At 40.5% G+C, this 19,152-nt stretch overlaps 2 protein-coding genes across 3 annotated transcripts; one reads left to right on the forward strand and one right to left on the reverse strand.

Annotated features, from left to right (window-relative positions):
• Positions 1 to 238: 238 nt before the first annotated feature.
• On the forward strand, positions 239 to 5,046 carry snx24 (sorting nexin 24). The gene is made up of 7 exons (XM_071530748.1): positions 239 to 386; positions 2,818 to 2,901; positions 3,352 to 3,456; positions 3,873 to 3,967; positions 4,113 to 4,142; positions 4,651 to 4,715; positions 4,917 to 5,046. Exons 1-7 carry the CDS (start codon positions 318 to 320, stop codon positions 4,985 to 4,987), a joined length of 519 nt encoding a protein of 172 aa, XP_071386849.1. The 5' UTR covers positions 239 to 317; the 3' UTR covers positions 4,988 to 5,046.
• Positions 5,047 to 6,966: 1,920 nt separating this feature from the next.
• Positions 6,967 to 16,363, reverse strand: ggcx (gamma-glutamyl carboxylase). 2 transcript variants are annotated; one of them, XM_071530721.1, is made up of 15 exons: positions 16,212 to 16,363; positions 15,763 to 15,958; positions 15,467 to 15,625; positions 13,821 to 13,986; positions 13,623 to 13,701; positions 13,431 to 13,537; positions 13,161 to 13,324; positions 12,696 to 12,997; positions 11,764 to 11,895; positions 11,506 to 11,657; positions 11,202 to 11,371; positions 10,880 to 11,010; positions 10,647 to 10,794; positions 10,069 to 10,273; positions 6,967 to 9,871 (listed from the first exon to the last, which is right to left on the reverse strand). In XM_071530721.1, exons 1-15 carry the CDS (start codon positions 16,227 to 16,229, stop codon positions 9,712 to 9,714), a joined length of 2,289 nt encoding a protein of 762 aa, XP_071386822.1. In that variant the 5' UTR covers positions 16,230 to 16,363; the 3' UTR covers positions 6,967 to 9,711. The 2 variants fall into 2 exon arrangements, with proteins under 2 accessions (XP_071386822.1, XP_071386821.1); XM_071530720.1 differs by having other exon boundaries at positions 15,763 to 15,978; positions 16,205 to 16,363.
• Positions 16,364 to 19,152: the final 2,789 nt, after the last annotated feature.

The raw sequence follows: 19,152 nt of genomic DNA on the forward strand, positions 1-19,152 counted from the left end.
CTGCTGCAAATCACACTAAAGGACTATCCGCAGGCGCAACAGTTCCCTGAATAGATTTGGATTCACATATTAAAACATCCAGTCTTTTTGGAGGCTTTTTTTTTTTGCATGCACATTAGGCCTGCCCCCTGTCCACTGCTATAAATGCCCCTAGATGTCTTCCGCGTCACCAGGTGGCAGCAGTGAGGCTTTGGTCAGCTTGTTTGAGCCAAGAGATTTTTATCAGCGAGCGAGAGTAACCACCAGCAGTGTGTGGCAGCTTTAAAGCTGTGGATCTGAAATATTATATCTTACTATTTTATGCTCCCTGAGTGAAAATGCACCCAGTCAGAGTCTCCATCCCGTCGTTCCGCTCAGAGAACAACTCGATTGAGAAAGGATACACGGTAAGCTGCTCTCAAATGTCTCTCTCTGTCTCGTCTGCGTTGCTGCTGTCATCTAATTTTAGGTTAACTTAGCTGCTGTGTGCTCCCTTAAAATAACGAACCAAACAGTGCGGGATACACTGAGTAATTGTCAATGCAAGCGCGTTGAAGTTGTCCACTAAGTTATCTGTTATCTGTTAGGTTACCGAGTATCCGATTCTGCCAGAAATCAATCCTCAATTCACGTTTTTTTTTTTAATTAAATACTGTAGACAATTCAGTGTTTGAGTCATTCTCTCAAAGCTAATAACTTCAGAGACTCCGCGTTTTGACGTCATAAATGAAATGTTAACTGTGGAGTTCAGTTCTGTTCTGTTGACTTAATGGCGTCGTATGTAATGTTAGTGCCCGGTGGGTATAAACAGAGCGTGGGCTCGTATCCAGGGATGTAGTGGGGCGTGAAAACCGACTCAAGCTGACATAAATATTTGACATACATTCATAATGTTCATTATAGTAAGTGGTATCAAACTGATCGAAGTTATATGAGGATGTGATCTTGTAAGGCCAAAAAAACATAAACGAATGCTTCTCTGACAATAGACTTAAGTTTTGTTTATGTTGGTTGCCTTATGATGATCACTGACTGGAGGTCATGGTTTACTCACAATTTTATTCACCACTACATCACTGCGCATGTCACTGTTCAATCAAGTTGGCCTCCCAGTTAGTCAAGCAGTGATTTACCTGTACTTTAGTCCCAGGTACACAGGATCCATGACCACAGATAATGACAAATATAGCTGCATTCATTGCAACATTTCTAAAATCAATGACAGGGTCTACTGCATGGCAACAGGACAACAATAGTGGAAAGTAAAGTAATACCTGACTACCCATCTTGTGTACCTGACTACCCATCTTAATGGGTAGTCAGGTATACAGTATGTGGATCAGTAACAGATTGTGCAGAAGGGATCTGTACACTGCTTTCACAGTGACATGACACAGTGACAAGTGTAAACTGACTCTGAGTGACACTGATTTAGTAAGCATTACATATTGCGCAAGTCATCTGTTAGTCATGTGTTGCCCAATCTCAAAGCTTTTTGCAAACTGTCCAATAAATAATCATCAATTTTGCTGTCATTCACTGTCATTTAAAGTTTGTTAGATTTGTTAGTTTGTTTTTCTAAATGATGGACAAACTTTTGAAGGGTAGAAAAAAATGTTTAGGATTCTGTCAGGCGCCTAGATAAAATTGGTATCATTCAGACTAACAGTTAATGAGAAGACATGTTTTGGGTGCTTTTCTGATCAAATTGGTGGACCTTGTGGGTGCTACTGTCATTCTTGTACAGCATTAGGAGAAAAGACAATGTACCAAGTTACAGATCTCACTGTTAAGCTGGGTGTCAAGTTTTTACTTTTCTAACTTTGAGATGTTGTAGCAATCCCTATTGGCCAGGTTGTGCCCTTTGTGTCTGTGTACTAAAGCAGACAAACTTGCCAATCTATACTTGAGTTGTGGAACAATACATTGGAGAAAAATAATAATAGGAATTCCATTAATTACAATGAGGTTTCCCTGGTTTCCAGTGGACCCTAAACCATTGAAAATTGTACTCTGATGAAAATAAGCCAAATTAATGAATAAAAGAGACAGTGTTAGAGAATGTTAGTCAGTGTGCTCGAAATGATAACATGTGCATGCTCCGTATGCATGCTTCATTGCATATCTTGGCTCATTTGCATAACTGATAGACCACTTGTGCTACACCACCCTTTAGAAACTAAGAATGACTAACATTTCGCTTTTGTACACTTGTTTTGCACTTGTTTTTTTTATTTTTTTGGGAGCTGCATTGTAAATACATTTTAGTTTTTATCAGTTGGCCTCTTTTGGACTTTTTTCATCAGAGTGCAGAGAATATTTCTTACTGTTTAGGGCGCTGGGAGCAGCTCCAGGATTTGCTGACATTTCTTTAGCTCGGGAGATATGTGTTTATGTTCACAACTCAAAATTGCACAAATAACATTGTTATTGGATGGACTTTCCCTTTAACATCATGCTGGCAGGAACAGCGAAATACATGCAATAAATCTGCCCTTTTTAGGGAAGAGCCCAGCTGGGTGAGGGAAGTAGCAGAGTGTCTGTTCAGAGTGTTTACAATAACTCTGACAGATCACTTCTTTCTACCAGAGCAGCCAGATGTTTCCTCTTGATAACTAGCTGACAAAGACACTGACTGACAGCCTTGCCCAGTGCAATGTGTGCACTGACTATATGCACTGTGAAGGGAAATTATTGGCTGATGAACTCAAGTATAGCATCCCATGACCCTTGATTGAAGAAAAAACTGGTTCACTGAACTGACACTCGACAACAGGAATTTACAAAAAAAAATATTTTGGTATTTATTAAGAGTGTTTTCTCTTATCTTGTTTCCAGGTTTTTAAAATTGAGGTGCTGATGAATGGCAGACAGCATACTGTTGAGAAACGCTACAGCGAATTTCATGCTCTGCATAAAATGGTGAGTTTTTGCGCATTACACAGTTTTATGGTTATTTCTAGGTATTGAGTGTTAGCAAAGTCAGTTTTTCAAGACACCAAGTTAAACGCTAAAGGCACCATGGTCAACATATGTTGTTATTGCACATAAAGAAATTATCCAACCGCACACTGTTAGACTCTGCTATAAAAGGAGCTCCTTTTATAAGCCTATTTTGCAAATGTTATAAGAAAAATAAAGATGTGAGTATACTGTCAGCAAAGTCTAACAGTGTGCGGTTGGATAATTTCTTTATATGAACTATTTTGTATTCCTACAACCAACCAGCACCTGATTATAAGTGGCTGTGCACGGGTGTCTTGACTGCTTTCCTTATGTTATTATTGTTTTTCCCCTGATTTACTTTTATACATACAATACATGCATACAATATATGATATACGTGGTATTCATGTCTCCAAATCCCTGCAGCTAAAGAAGAGCATAAAGCCACCTGAGATCCCCTCTAAACATGTTAGAAACTGGGTTCCCAAAGTCCTGGAGCAGCGGCGGCATGGTCTGGAGCTGTATCTGCAGGTACAGAGTCCAGCAGCCACATCAGCTCTGACGCACCCGGCCTCCACCCGCTCCAACTGTTTGAATAACTGAGCTTTACCTTTACGTTCCCTTTAGCTTCAAAAGAAGAAGAGAACCATCTTTATCTGTGTATGAGGTCAATGTCAGGCACATAGCCTTTCTGTTGATATGGTTTAAATACTATTAGATGCACTGTAGGAGCACTTTTTTATTTTATTTTATTGAATATGTTATGTATGAAATTTACAGTAAATCTTTACACACTGTATCTGTACAGGTATAGACAGGTTAAAGGATTTATAATAGCAAATTCAGCCTATTCAGTTTGTCCTAAAAAGGCCAAGCTGAGTGGCTCTGTGCTGCATCTCTGCCTCATGCACATTGCAATTTGCTTTTGTTTTGTCTGTCCTTTACAGACTATAATTATGGAAAATGAGGTTCTTCCAAAGATATTCCTGGATTTCCTGAATATCCGCCATTTTCCTTCAGTGCCAAAAACAGAAAGCTGTGGGTGAGTTTGAACTGTGGGTTTTCTATAAAAATGAAAGTGCCACTTGTGGCGTTTTTCCCCCCAGAGATCCCCAGATACTGTGTGAGATTGATTTTTCTCAAGCTAGATCGTTACGTGTCTTAACTTTCTGTTTTCCTTCTCTAAGGTCCTTTGATACAGAATCAGAGGAATCAAGGTGAGCATTTTTTGTTTTTGTTTCTGTGAATATTTAAATGCTGTTGTATCACACTGCAGCTCAGAGTAGTTCATCCTCCCATTCTGCCCTTTTGACCAGTTAAAGTTTCAGTCATTATTTGCTCTGTTCCACTTGAACTTCACCCACCATGTAGCTGACGCTGCCTTCAGTGCCACCTACTTTTCTTCTTCATGGTATTGCTAATGTGTGTCCACGTCAACAAACAGCGAGGGGAAAAAGGGCTCCCACAGTGGCACAGGATATAATCCAAATAAAGGGATTGGAAGCACCTTACTTGTGCAACGTCAAGATATTTACTAAAGCTTCAAAAGCGCATAATGAGCAGGGGAACATGTATAGGCTATAAACATGCAGAATATGCAATGCGTTTCGAGCTCAGTGCTCTTCCTCAGTCAGCAGTCATTGCTGATGTGTGTGCAGTATTGTTAGCCACCCACCAGGCTGCCAGGCTGAATTTACTGACCTCTCCTGTGTGGATTATTTTCAGCAAACTTTCACACCAACCAGTCATGCTGTTTCTGAGAGACCCCTACCTGCTCCCACTTACCCACGGTAACGGCAAACTTCTTATCCAAAATACACCAATTTGTCCTATCTTTTAAAAACACAATCACTTTAGTTGTACTGTTGGAAAGATGAAGCATTTATGGTGTTTTTCTCTACTACTGTACAAATAATTTCCAGAAACATATGCAGTTTTCCATGCACTTTTTATCCTCATTTTACAAATATCCTTTCCTTCCCCACTTCAAGATACATTTTCCAATGTTGTGATCGAAGGCGTGATACATGGAGTTTTCTACCCAGACCTGCAGCCCAGGTAGAGTTCAGCCAAGCCGCCTCCGAGGGCTCGTTACTGCAAACGGATGCTTCAGATTTTCACCCGTTTTCAGGTGTGCACCCGGATGGATGTAACGTGTCAAGATACATGGAGCCTCATTTATAAAACCTTCCCTAAATGCAACAGTAAATAATTGCATTTAAGCATTAAAGGAAAAAAATAACTGCATATGCTTACAAAAATTCAGATGCATAATCCTTCTATAAATCATTGACACCACGTTTGTTATAGATTATAATCATCCTTTGTCCTCATCTGGACAGCCTTTTGCTCTCATTTCATTAACTTCCACAAATAATCATAAATGGTTACTAAAATGCCCATATTCACCCATATTGAAATACATTTCCTAGTTAAGTCATTTGTTCTGACAAAAAATAGCTTAAACAACTTTATAGGCTATAAAATTGGTCGCTGTTGGTCAGGTTGACTAAAGTAAAAAAAAAAAAAAAAAAAAGAATGAATCAGACATAAAAGCTAAAATGGAAATGGAAATAAAGGACCTTTGGAATTACAGCATTCAGTGACGCCCAACACACTTAAAGCTTTTGTGACATGTAATCGGTTACTCTCTTGTTCATCTTTATCTTGGTGGATCAAGTTTTGATCTAAGAAGAAAAAACATAACGGGGATATGAAGATTGGGCTACAACAATGTCCAACTTTCCAGGCTTGGTATAATGAAAATGTATGAAACGAAGATAGAGATTTGGTGAGTTGCAATGATTCTGAAGAATTGCTACAACAGCAGCAGCTAGCCTCAGTGTAATTAGAAGCCTTTTTGCACATAATCCCCTTTTTCATGTTGCTATATAACTGTAATCCTTTTACATTTTAAGGCATAAAACTAACGCTGTTGTCCTGGGTGACTTAAAATCAGAACAATGTTAGAATAAGCTTGAATTCCTTTGGGAGGTAGCAGAGAGGAGACGAGAGGTGTTTCTTGAAGAGAGGAGCTTTCAATACGTGTCAGAAGACCGGGAGTAACTGAGCTGGAGGGGCAAGCCGCCACTGGGATATGTTGAGGTCGGGAGGAATGATGGCCGGTTTGCCAGGGACAGGAAAGCCATGTGGCCAGTAGTGTCAAAACACAAGGGACAGGCCGGAGCGCAGGGCTGGACCGCGGCCTGGAGGTAGGAAGGTGCAGTTCCCTTAGCAGTCTTGTACACCAGCAGGTTTTTGAATTTGTTACCAGCAGCCAAAAGGAGCCAGCTGAGGGAGTGCAGGAGGAAGAGTTGGGAGAATTCAGGGAGAGTGGCATTCTGGTGGAGTTGTAGGGGTTGACGAGGGTTTTGGGGTCGAGACAGTATTTCAATATGCTTGTCTTGGTGACATCCAACTATCACTGTCACCATGACAAACAGAAATGTGCCTCAGTCTGTGTGAGGAAGGAAAAGAAATGTGAGTTGAGTGTTGTAGGCATTGCAGTGGTAGAAAATAGTTTGATGTGATGACAGAGCAAAGAGATGTAGTGTTGGAAGAGACAAGGAGTCCAGGAGAGACCCAGTGGAGAATGTATGTGGTGAGGAAAAAGAGAGAGAGAGAGAGGGAGAGCGGTGGAGAGGGAACTGGAGAGCTCAGGGATAGTTGGGAGAAAGAGCCTTGGATATTGTCAATCTTTTCAAAAGGCAGTGGGTTGGATTTTTAAAATGGTAGAGGGATGATGTAGCAGCTTAGATGATGTGGAAAAGTGGAATGTGTATTGAAATGAGAGTGGTAATTTAACAAACCAGATTTGAGCCACTGTCTCACCTGCCCAAAAAAAATTGTTTGTTTGATTTGCAAGGTTTCAGACAGCTAATGGGCAGGTGGGAATGGAGGGTCGGGTTTAGAGGAAAGTCAACAGAACATCAAAGGAAAGGGCAGATTGAAACGTGGACAGTCTGTTGAAAGAGAGGTGAAGGACTAAGGGGGGGGGGGGGGGAGAAAACAGAGGGGTGGGGGTAGAAAGATTGGAAAATTTGATGATAGTCTGAGTTGAGACAGGGATACAAGGGTTAGAAAAGAGGGGAATGGAGAAGGATACAGTGGGATGATATGAGACATAAAGTAACTGGATTGGAGTTGAAAGTGGAGCAGGATCCAGAGAGGACAAAGTCAAGCCTGATTGCCAACTTTGTGAGTAGATGGAGATGCAGAGATTGAGATATAACAGAAATATCAGAATAAAACTTGTGTTGAAAGTTGCCTAGGAGGGTTAAGGTTGCCCCCTTGAACCTGTATGCTACTAAAAAGGCAGCGGCAATGGAAATGCAGAGACAGAAGCAAACATAGGCTCAGATGAAGTCAAACTCTCAGGAGTGACGACCGAAAGCTCCACAACCCTCTGTCTATGAATGCAAGGCAGGAGGATGGATGATGTTAGATGCAATGTGTTGATGAGGTGGAAGCAAAGAGAAGATAAGTGTCCAGGGATGGGGAAAAAAACATGTGGTACAGAGGTGAAAGTGCTAGGAAAGAAGAACAAGAGAGTATAAACTGGTTAACACATGGGCAGGATGCTGAGGCCGTCCTGGGTCCACTCCTCAATCGGCTCTCACAGATCGGCTCCTCTGTCATCGTGCAGCAAGGCTGAAGCAGATGAGGCTGCCACACTACAGGACCCCAAGTCCAAGAAATACTACTGCTAATGAGAAAATTAACTGTTCAGATAATTCGATTATTGCATGGCAGTGGATGATGACCTTCCCTTAACAGATGAGATGTAAAGCAAGCCTTAAAAAAAGACTGTTGAAACTAATGACAAGGTGTTAACAGTCTGCCGCCTTCCCACAGTGCATGCAGGACCTCTTACCTACTTGGAAGATTAAAAAATCAAATGGGTCAAGTACACTAGCCAAGTTTTAATATAGTTACACTGAGCAGAAAAAGTTAACTCAACAACTGCTCAAAAAGATTGCTGTCAGCCTGTCAGCCCCATCTAGACAGTGTGTTTAAGTTTGAAAAAGGGGAAGGATCTCCTTATTACTGACTAGGGCTAAAACAGGCATTACACAAACAGCTAGTCCTTTTTATCTAGTCAGTATTGTCCCTTATCCACAAGACTGACTTCAAACAGCAGACAAATGATCGCTAGTTGGAGTAGATCTGGGTAGTTTTTCATATCGAGCTATTTTCATATCAAGTTCTTTTCAGCTTGTGCATGGAAATTGTTGTGTGTGATTTTCAGGGTGTATTTTTGGCATTTGCAAGCTTTAAAAATGAGGATCATGTTTATTTTCACACATGTAAGGGAGAGGGAAAAGGCTACTGTATGAACTACATTTGCTAATGGCCAGTATTTAACACTAGTGTCAGTGATGTTACATTTAATGTTGGATTTACACACTATATAGAGCAGTTTTGCCACTATGGTGGTAAGAGACACAAATCACATGTAGGGTGATGCAAAGTGCATATTCTTTCACAGAGCATTTGTAAAACGGGTGGGTTTTAGTGTTATTTTAAAGGAATTACAACTATTAAAATACAGTGCAATATGTAATAAAACAAAATAGAAATTGTCTTGTGTATTGTTCCCTGTAAATGAATCCTGCCTGTGAAACTGAGAAGCATCACCTATTGTGAACACTTTTAAACACTTGTAGCTTGGTTTTGTGAAACATTTCTTTGCACTTACCATTTGGACAGTAGTTGCTGACTTCTGTAGAAACTCCAGAGGACTTAACAGTTTTTCTGACCCGCCTATTGACTCACGATCACTTGACTTTCTTGTCACTACAGCACAGTGAAGATTACCTATTTGAATAGTATGTACCGGGTAAAATGAATCCTGAGCAGTTCACCTCAGTAAAAACAGATAATGATTTTTGTGTTTTAACATATTACGTCATTTCATAGAGATCCATCTTGTAGATTTATATTTATTTATACTGTGTAACCTTGTACTGTTTGTGCTCCGACTGTATGAAAACTGTCAATTATGTGCCATAATGTCAGCCTACGATGAACAACACTGGAGTTCTCCTGTAGCACTTTAGGATGGGCAATATGTAAAATACTAAGACACCAATAAAGTTCATTATTTACACAAATGTGTTAAGCTCCTCTGTCAAACTGAAATGAATATGTAGATCACCTATTATCATCAGACTCTATGTATAAGGTTGATTTTTCATTGAAGACACATCTAGTTTATCACCACATAAGCTCTTTATTATAAAATGGGACTAGAAAAGGCAGTCAATTGACAGGCTACCAAATAATATTTCATGATTTTGTATCAGTCAATTGCTCTCACATTATAGGATTTAACATACAAGTTCACATGAACCTCACCAGAGGAGTAAACTCTTTGAAAACTGACATCGCCTCTCAGGAATTGCAAATATATTCAGAAATGTGCTTGTATGATTTGGCTAGAATTACTGAAAATATAAAACACCAATGAACAAACAAGGAATGTGATCTTTCACAATAAAGCAATGTACATCAATTAATATATTCTGGTTTTGCTACAGCCATAACAAACAAAAATCTCCTCTGCATGACTTGAAATTCATAAACAAACAATGTAACAAAATACTGACTTAAGACATTTATCTGAAATTCAAAATGTTTCAGAAGCATAGAAATTAAAAAATCTCTGGGCAGCTGAGTACCCGGTGTAGTAACAGTCCAGTAGTAATTACCCGCACGTTTGTTTTAGATGTGCGATCCAACACTCACAGGCACTTCCATGGAGCATCTTTGTTCCCAAAAATAGCATTAAAGTTCTCCGTGACCGGCTTCATCTTTGAGGGGTTCATCTTGGTTGCCTTCTGCCTGAGCCTCTTTCATATTGGCGAAGGCAACTTCCCTGGTCAGCTGTTCAAGCGGAGGAAGACCCACTGCCAGGTTTCGCATAGCAATGGCTGTCATCAAGAACCTTAAAGATGAGAGGAGAAAGCAGTCTGAATAACAGTAGTCATGGATAAATGTCATTCTTCACATTTAGACTTGATCGTGCTTTTTCTGTTTTTAGGTAGTATATACAATATGAAATCTTGCATGTTATCAATATATAATTATTATATCATTATATTCCATCATTTTTGTTTAATTAGAAGAAATGGCAACACTCACGCTCTCCGCAACATGTAGTACTTCTTCACAGCGAAGCGATTCAGCCGCTCCAACACGTTGGCCTCCCTGCGTTTCTTCACCTCCTTAATGCGGCGCTGCCTCTTCAGGAACAGCCGGACGATCGGGTCGGTGGCGTTGATCTCTGACCCTTCGTCATCGTCTGCAGCCATAAGAGGCTGCAGCTCAGGTGGGAGGGGCTCCGTCTCTGCGGGGTGAGACTCCAGTCAGGGTCCTCAAACACTTTGCTTTGATGCATTTGTTTCTAGCCCTTGAACAATACTTTAGTTGCACTTGGAAAAAAAGGAGGAAGCTGATACACTAATCCTATTACTGTTATTGAGCTATAAAAGCTTTTTAACAAGGTGCTCTTTAATGAGGTATTGTTTAACAAAAAAATCCACTGTTTTAACAAAGAATGCTCAATTCACATCAGTTGCCTTGATGCGAGCCCCTTTCAGTGCAGACTTTACTTTGTTGGCCTTGGGCCTTATTGATTTTTTTTTATTGATTCTGTTTTCTACTCTAATCTACTACCCTCATGGTGTGTGTTATTGTATTTTGACATGATCAAGCTTCACCTGTTCCATTGCGAACACGCTCTTGCAGCTCAAACAGCTTGGTGAAGTTCTCCTGTAGCGCTGCCTCTGTGGTGTTCACATAGATGTACATGTAGCAAGAGGGTCCTTCAGATACTGTGTACACCTTATGGTAGGCCCCAGCAGGTAGCTAGACACACACACACTATGGTGAATGCCTGTGATTCCAAGTTAAGCCATAGATTATTATCGATGATAATATTGTGCTGCCGTACCTTCATCTGCTCACCAGGCTGCAGAGTGAAGTTCTTCTTCTCCTCCACTATCTCAATGTTCACCTGGCCCTGCAGCACCTGAACGCTGGTGTTGCCAAGGTCTTCACTCACAAAGTTTTCCAAGTGGAGACCTAAACAGTAACATGCTTTCAGTTAGCACAAATGAAGCTAATAAGCAGTAGCACCAACAAATTAACAGTATCTGTCCTGTTTGTCAGGAACAAAAGTAAAGGTTCAAATGTTGACAGACAGAATATCAAGCTAAACACATAATGACTGTGTTCCCCCTAAATGAAAGAAAGGACAAGGAGAGATTTGTAACCTGGGAAGTCAGCGATAAAGACGATCTCGGTCTGATTGTCCAGACTTCCCTCAATCTCCTGGAACTTGGTCCTCCAAGGCGAGAGGTCGACCAGTAGGGGCATCAGCCAGGGGTTTGGACGGAAAGGTGACCAATCAGCCTTCACAATGTCCACACGCGGATCAAAGATCCTTACAGAGGAGTCCAGAGACAATATCAAAACCACAATGTGACGATTATTTCAGTTATTATTATTTGATACATCTAATATACTGGTATCAGTTTTTAAATATTTCTTGTCAAGTGAAAAGGCTTATACAAGTACCTTTGCTGGAAGCGTTCATTGATGGACACCCAGATGTCGAAGTAAATCTCAGGTTCAGAGATATTATAGCGAGGCAGGTAGTGACTGAGGCAGGTGGCGTACTGCTTCAGCATGTCTCCATGGTCTTTCCAGCGACGGCTGTGCGTGAACACCTACACAGACAACATACAGCAGTTCATAGTAGTTCAAGAGCTGAATATAGCTGACACTGATATCAACTGTGGCTGCCAGCATTTCCTCTGTAACTCTGTAACTCACCCCTGGGTTCAGATATCCAATTTCTCCAGTTCTTCCATCTTTGTAGGTGATCTTGACGTGCTGATGGCTGCGGGAGTGAACCATCATGTCCCAGGAATACCCATACAAGCCATTGGTCCAGTTGTTGTAACCCTGGATAAAAACACACCCTCAATCAGGATTGCATAACACGGACCAAAAAACTAACAAACATCATATTACATTTTTTCAGAATACCTGTGCAATAAGTATGGCAATACAAAGCTACTTATGACATACAACTTAATATGCAGGCGGGGAATTCTGCACAGCACCAGAATACTTTATTTTTTCAGTTTTAATTGAAATACTGATTTTTTTTTCCTGCAACCCACGCTTAAATCATATTGTTAAAGGTTTTTAGGTAAATTTTACAAATTTAACAGTCATTTAATTTGTGTATTAAACAACACTTCACAATTTACAGGACAATGCCAACCATTCATATCAGAAACAGAATGAAGAGTATCTACTTCTGTAAAGGCACGTTCGCCACCATACTGCGGCCCTCACCCTGCTGCTGACAAAGCCAATCTGAGCTACTGTTTGCTGTGGGCCGATGACTATGTTGACACTGATTGAGCAATTATCCATCTGGTGACTCACGCGGTTTAAAAGGCTTTTGCTGACAGCAGTGTGCATACTTTCTGAACAAAACATCCACGTGTGGAAAAGTACCGGAAGAAATTTATGTTACAATGTTCAAATCAAGTCAGTTCTAATAATAATAATAATAATAATGATAATAAATTACATTTTTATAGTGCCTCTCATTTGCAGGGGCAAATCCCGAAGCGCTTAACAAGCAAAAGTAAAGAAAAAGAGTTATACAGCCCTTACAAAACACAACAGTGGCATTTTCAAAGTCATATAAACCAATGAAATGGTGAACAGAACAGAATAAGAAGATCTACCTGTGTGATGAAGTGGGAGTACGGCAGGAAGAACTGTTCCATCAAGTACAGAATGGTGAAAACTGCTCGCAGCTTGTGTTTAAACCTCGGTTTGGAGGCCTTGGCGACAGACGGGGTCTCCTGTTGCTCTGTGCTTGTGCTCTGGGTCTCTGGGTAAACACAGGAAGTGCTGGGCTGAGGGTCTGGAGCGGTGAGCGGCAGGACGACCCTGAGGGACGCTGGGAAGCGGGCAAAGAATCTCCTTGGCCAGTCGGGGTAGCAGAAGATAGGACTGGTGGCCAACATGGTGTAGGAAAACATCCCTGTGGAGCATTTGGACAAGGCAGCATTCCCACTGAGATTAACAGAAAGTAAGATGCTACAAATAAAATGCATCATGAACAAAAATACTCTTAAAAGATACTGCAGTTCAACAAAAAAAACACAATGAAACAACTTTTATGAAGCAAGGCAACAGGCTCTCACCAATGCTGAAGAGCTGGGAGTTCATACAGTGGAAGTAGGAAACAAAGAAAATCCCAAAAGGTCGTGTGGCGTCAAAAAACAGCAGGTAGCCGGCAGTCAGATCAAGAAAAAGACCGCCTCCGTGCACCACCAGCAGACTCACTAACTCCACGGGCAGAATCGCTCTGAAACAATGTGGGGTACAGCAAGATCAGATGGAGAATATTTTGATATGACATAAATCGATGCTAGAAAGCAACTTAAATCTCTTAAAACTGAGCTTGTACTCACTTGAAAGGATCAAAAAGCCAATGATGTGCCAAATATGACATTGAGTATCCCTCCACCCAGTCGGCATCCAGTTTCTTGATTCCAGCGATGAAGTATACAATGAATATCTTTAGGGAACAGTGAATACAGACATCGTTAGAATAACTATCCAATAGATAAATAGATAAACAAACTCTTGGTGCGGCTACAAACCTGTGTCCTCAGGATGGTGTAATTCCATAGTGGCACATGGGCGTTTCTTTTAGCAGGTTTCCGCAATCCATCAATTGACCTACAAATAGACATGTGCATAAATGTATCCATCTGCTGAGCTAACACATCTAGACAGGAATGGACAGGGATACACACACACACACACACAGGCACACAGATTTCCAAGTATCATCTCACCAGTATCTGTTGCCATCCATGAGTGTGAGCTGAAACCCAATGAGGCCGTAGAGGTAAGAGTGATTGTTCCACGCCGTTTTGTCCAGAAAGAAGATGTACCAGTATGTTGATATGAACATGAGGCAGGAGAGGCGGTAGAAACACCCAAGCATGATGCCCACCGCGCCTTCAATGAAAAACACACACGCAATTTAATGGTTAGATCTGAACATTTGTTCTTTCATAATATTTGTAGCTTTGTAGCTTGATTCCGATTGCATTCGGCTTTTCTGCACTGTTTTATTAAGGGACATGTGTTGCCTCAACTATGTGAACTGATCTGGTTTTTAGGGGCCCAGTAGCAAGGCTGATGAAAGCAGCTAACATGGTCATTTGTGTATGTAGAATGAGCCATAGGTTTGCTTTTACTCAGTTCGGCAAAGACTGATGTAATAGCTGACCAGTAAGGATGCGGGAGCAGATGGTCTGTCTACATGGAGTTATTTTAGTGCCAGCACAAATTGAATCTGAATTTAATAGTTTTGAATTTGAAATGTTCAAATTGAATATTGTATGATAAATTTGAAATTGTATTTCACAGATTGAAATTGAATCTAATGGTTTGAAATTGAATTTAACTCGTATTGCTTTCAACTTGTGAGTATTGTATCAATTTCGATGGAGTTCCAAATTCAGTTCGGAATTCAGTTTTCAAATTCAGTTTTCAAATTCAGTTTTCAAATTCAGTTTTCAAATTCAGTTTCAACTCAGAGGCACTCATCCGGGGACTCTAGAATAGAAGAGCTCTGATTCAATCCAACTCCTTTCAAAGGACTTCTTTGGACCGCAAGGCTTTCTGGGTATGTAGGCCATGAGGGTAGCTGTGTAGTCTCTCCCATTTTGTCATGGCTGACAAAAGACCTGCTTGCAGTGGATTGAATCGGAGCTCTTCTATTCTAGTCTAGAGTCCCTGGATGAGTGCCTCTGAGTTGAAACTGAATTCCAAACTGAATTTGGAACTCCACCGAAATTGAAATAATACTCACAAGTTGAAAGCAATACAAGTTAAATTCAATTTCAAACCATTAGATTCAATTTCAATCTGTGAAATACAATTTCAATTTTAGCATACAATATTCAGTTTGAACATTTCAAATTCAAAACTATTAAATTCAGATTCAATTTGTGCTGGCACTAAAATAACTCCATATGTCTATGCTGTAAAATATCAACTTTAAAAGAAACATAAAAAACAATACGCCTGTGATCAGATACAAGATTTCCTAAATGCACAAAGCATTTACTTTTAGGCAAAGGGTAAAAACTAAATCAATTATGTTCTGCTGTCTGTTCACTTAGTTACTTTAGTTACGATGATTGATTACGATTATTGTTAAAGTCTTTGTGCAGTTGGCTTGATGAAAAAATGTGGAAAACCATAATGGAATATTGAGAGGACTGGTAGATATGCCTTCAACTTTAGACAGCCGCCCCTCTGAGGCTCTATCTCCCAGAAACTGATTGCATCAGTGGGGACGCCCCTTTCTTCACCAAGTCTCAGTAAACACACCTAGATTTGACTAGTGACCCCAACCTTTCAACTGATCACCCTCTGGAAGTGAGCTTCAAACATGCAGAAATACAAGACAGCACAGAGTGCGACCCACCAAAGAACATGACCACATAGACCAGGTACATCCAATCCATTGGCAGTGGCTGTAAGAAATTGAAGAGGGGAAAGCGGCACACTGGGGCCCCATCCAGGTACTTGTAGTCCAGGTGACTGAGGCCACGCTCCTGGGTGATGTCAATAGCCATCAGCATGCCTGTGGTGAAGAGACATGGACTCAGTTAACTAACAGTTAACACAGTTAACTCACTTACCCTTTGATCAGTTCCTGAGCCCAAACCCAAAACTGTCACATTCAACCAGACCCAGTAGACTGAACAAAGAGCAGCTCACCAAACAAGAAGCGGAAGATGCCCAGGGATGCAGGGTCAGTGGGACGGTTCAGGAGGGACACCAGGCGATGCCAGGAGGAGAGGTCCTCCCTCTTAAACCCAAAGAGGCGCTCCATCCTGCTTTTCTCTGCTTTAATAGGAGTGGTATCTTCCTTGGTAGCTTGTTCACCCCCATCGCTGCTCACAGCTCCAGAGGACTGCTCAATGAAAGGAGCTCCTGTAATGAAAGGTTAGAGCAGGACGTTATGTAAACAAGACGTGGACAAACTTTATGTAGGTAGCACATATATGAGGAACCCTGCGTGATGGCAACACATTTAGTTTGTATTTATACAGAAAACCAACGCGATTTGGTTCAGAAAGCGCTTATCGCGGGACCAACTGCTGGTCTGACTGGTTACACAACAACGCCACACTGGCTGTCATTCCTAGCTTTAGCCTACCTGCAGCGGCGTCACTCGCCTCCATGCTGCCAGATCTTTCAGCTTGATCGGGATAGTATGGCGATTTTTTAGGGACAGGGAATCAGAAAAGTCCTCTCCGCTTCCCCTGCCCCAGGTAGAGGTGTCCGGTCACGTAAACAGACGACACTACGTGTCACAGTCCACTCGGGCTAGGCGAGGGGAGGATGGGACTGGGAGGGATTGGAATGTTGGAAAAGAAGTGCTCGCCGCTGGTTGGTTGTTCCCTCCGGTGGTCACGCCCCCTAAAAGAGACGTCATCTCCTGCCGCCGGTGGAGTGAAATAATAATACACTTCCATCAATGAAACTTGCCGATGCATTCAAATGTATTCACAGGTGTTACCCCACCAAATAGCCTAGTTTCTCGGCAGATTCAAGAATGATATTTGAGTTACTACTTTTTAATCTTTTAATACACAGAATATGTTTTTCATTTGATTGGCATTGTAATTATAGGCTACTTATCCCTTATACACTCGAATTTCTCTTGAAATTTGAACATGATATTCTTGGATTTACAATTTATTACGAAGGCGAAGCACGCCCCTGGCGTGTAGGCGACCGTAGGCTGTTTGAGAACTGTCAACTTTAATAAAGTTGAAAAAAGGGAGTGGTTGTTTTTTTGTTTTTGTTTTTTTAAATATAGCTATAGCCGAACACACAACCTAAAGAAACAGCAGACATACAAGATAAAGAGCACATAAACATACGTATACTAGATGTATTTCTTACCTGTCAAAAGAAAAGCCATATTTATCAAACATATTAACAGTGTGTAGACCACAGTTTTTTTGTTTGTTGGTTTTTACAGTAGGTATTTTCCATCGATTTTAAACAAATTCTATTCCATTTCATTTTAGGAATAAAATATCTTCCAAGTAAAATAAGTAGCCTAAATAACAACAAAGAAATAGTTATTGTCCATGTTGATTGGTTTTGAATAGCCTAAAAGAATAGGCTATGCCTTTTTTTCTTTTTCTTAATAGTTTAATTCCGAAGTCCTCCAATGCACGAGAGAATTCTTTCCCCCAACAAATGAGTAGTCTGAAGGTAACAGACACAAAAAGAACATTTATCTTCAATGGCCACTTTAAACTCTATGAATGAATGTGTAAAATATTTACTTTCACCTTGTTTGACAGAAAACAGAGAGAGAAACAGAGAGAGAGAGAGAGACAGAGACAGAGAGAGAGAGAGAGAATAAAGGATGTAGATTGTGTATGCCAGAGTCCATAAGCTTGGCTAATTGTAAAAGTCTCTTTGCAGTTGCTTCATATTGGCTATTCCAAGGAAGTGGGTGATCAAGGTGTCTTTCTTTATCTACTTTCTTTTCCCAGATGTAGCCAAAGCTAATTTAGTTAATCAGTTTGATGGCTTTTTTGAAAACAGACACAGGGTGAATGCATGTGATGTGTCAAGACTTTCCATCTTGGTCTTTCTTTTTCATCCTCTGTGTGTGTTCCAATCCCAACAAAGCCACTTCACAGCTGTCTTTATTGGGATACCGTTGGAGGCCACCAGAGGGCAGTCATGTATTTCCATTAATTCACATTTGTTCAGATTGACGTTCAACCCAGATGCTTTGGAAAGGTGATTAATATGTTGCAGCCTAGTACTTTTGGGGGGGGGGCGGGTATCCTCTCTGGGTTTTAGGAAGATGACTAACTATATGATAACTGATGATACATATGATAACTAACTGGCTACTTCATGTAACATGCTGATCTGCAGCTATTAAAAAGGGGAAGGGAGATATGGAGCAACCTTGGTTATGTGTTGTTTGATGTTAAACCTATATTTGAGGTACCATCTTGTAAAGCAACTGACCTGCTGCTATCTTGACTCATCTTGATTCAACTATTTTCCTAAACTTCTCTCCAAAACCATATAGCCTGACTCAAGAGAGCATGGGAGGCCATGCTCCACCATGTTGAATGCCTAATAGGAGTCTGTGAATAGGATAAATCCATCATCCTTCATAAAATCTCTATAATCAAGTAAAATATAGAATCAGTTGTAAGCTATATTGTTGTGTATGGGTCGGCCTTTGATGAGACCAGATTGTGTACATCTGTATGATTTGGGTAATTCCTGTCTTACCTTGGGTGGTAGGCCTATATAAAATGGTAAGTTTGTAGTTGTTATTGACGAGAGTTATGCCAATTACATAATAGTTTAGGGTCCTTTTCAGGTTTAGGTATAAGAATAATTATCCATATTTGTATTCATCGATATTTACTATTTCATAGTAGTAGGAAGTGTATGTTTGAGGCTATTTGTAGTCCAGAACTGACTTTGCCATAATCCTCTTCTCCCTCCCACTTGAACTTGTCACTTCACCTCACTGCCCCAACTGTGTATGATTAGGACTGATGTACTCAGTTTCTCCCTTTGTCTGAAGAACTGTTTTCCAGCTGTCTTCCTCCAACTTACCTGCTGCCTCTAAGACCGTAAGTTTATGACAAAAGTGATTATTTACTGTTTGAAATTCTGTTCATTGTTAATAGTGAAAGATATTTGATTTTCATGTAGATTTCTTTAACATGAATCTGATTTCTGTTGGATGCTCTTTACCGGTGATTAGACCTGTCAATCAGCTTAATCATTCAGCTTTGGCAGTTAATACTTATAGTTGGTATTATTTTTGTTCATAGTCTATCGGTCTAAACTCTGTAGTCTATTAGTCTGGGGCTCAGTGAGGCAAGTGACAGTTTAACTTACTTCTATATTAATTTCTCAGGTACCTGTAGTAATGTAAACTTGGAAAATATTTGTGAATATTTTACTTGAGTATTGAATTTGATTGAGGTTTATTATTTATTGTATTCCCTTTTCTTAGTTTGTATTACAGAACCATACATACAATCATACATTCAAATAAACTGTGGATGCATCAGTCTGGACTGTGGGACATTAACCTGACCATTG

This window comes from Centroberyx affinis, unplaced genomic scaffold (genome assembly GCF_046629955.1).
Source record: "Centroberyx affinis isolate AG114_WGS23_722 - 3 ecotype Tasmania unplaced genomic scaffold, CSIRO-AGI_Caff_v1 ptg001966l_1, whole genome shotgun sequence".
NCBI classification, from domain to species: domain Eukaryota; kingdom Metazoa; phylum Chordata; class Actinopteri; order Beryciformes; family Berycidae; genus Centroberyx; species Centroberyx affinis.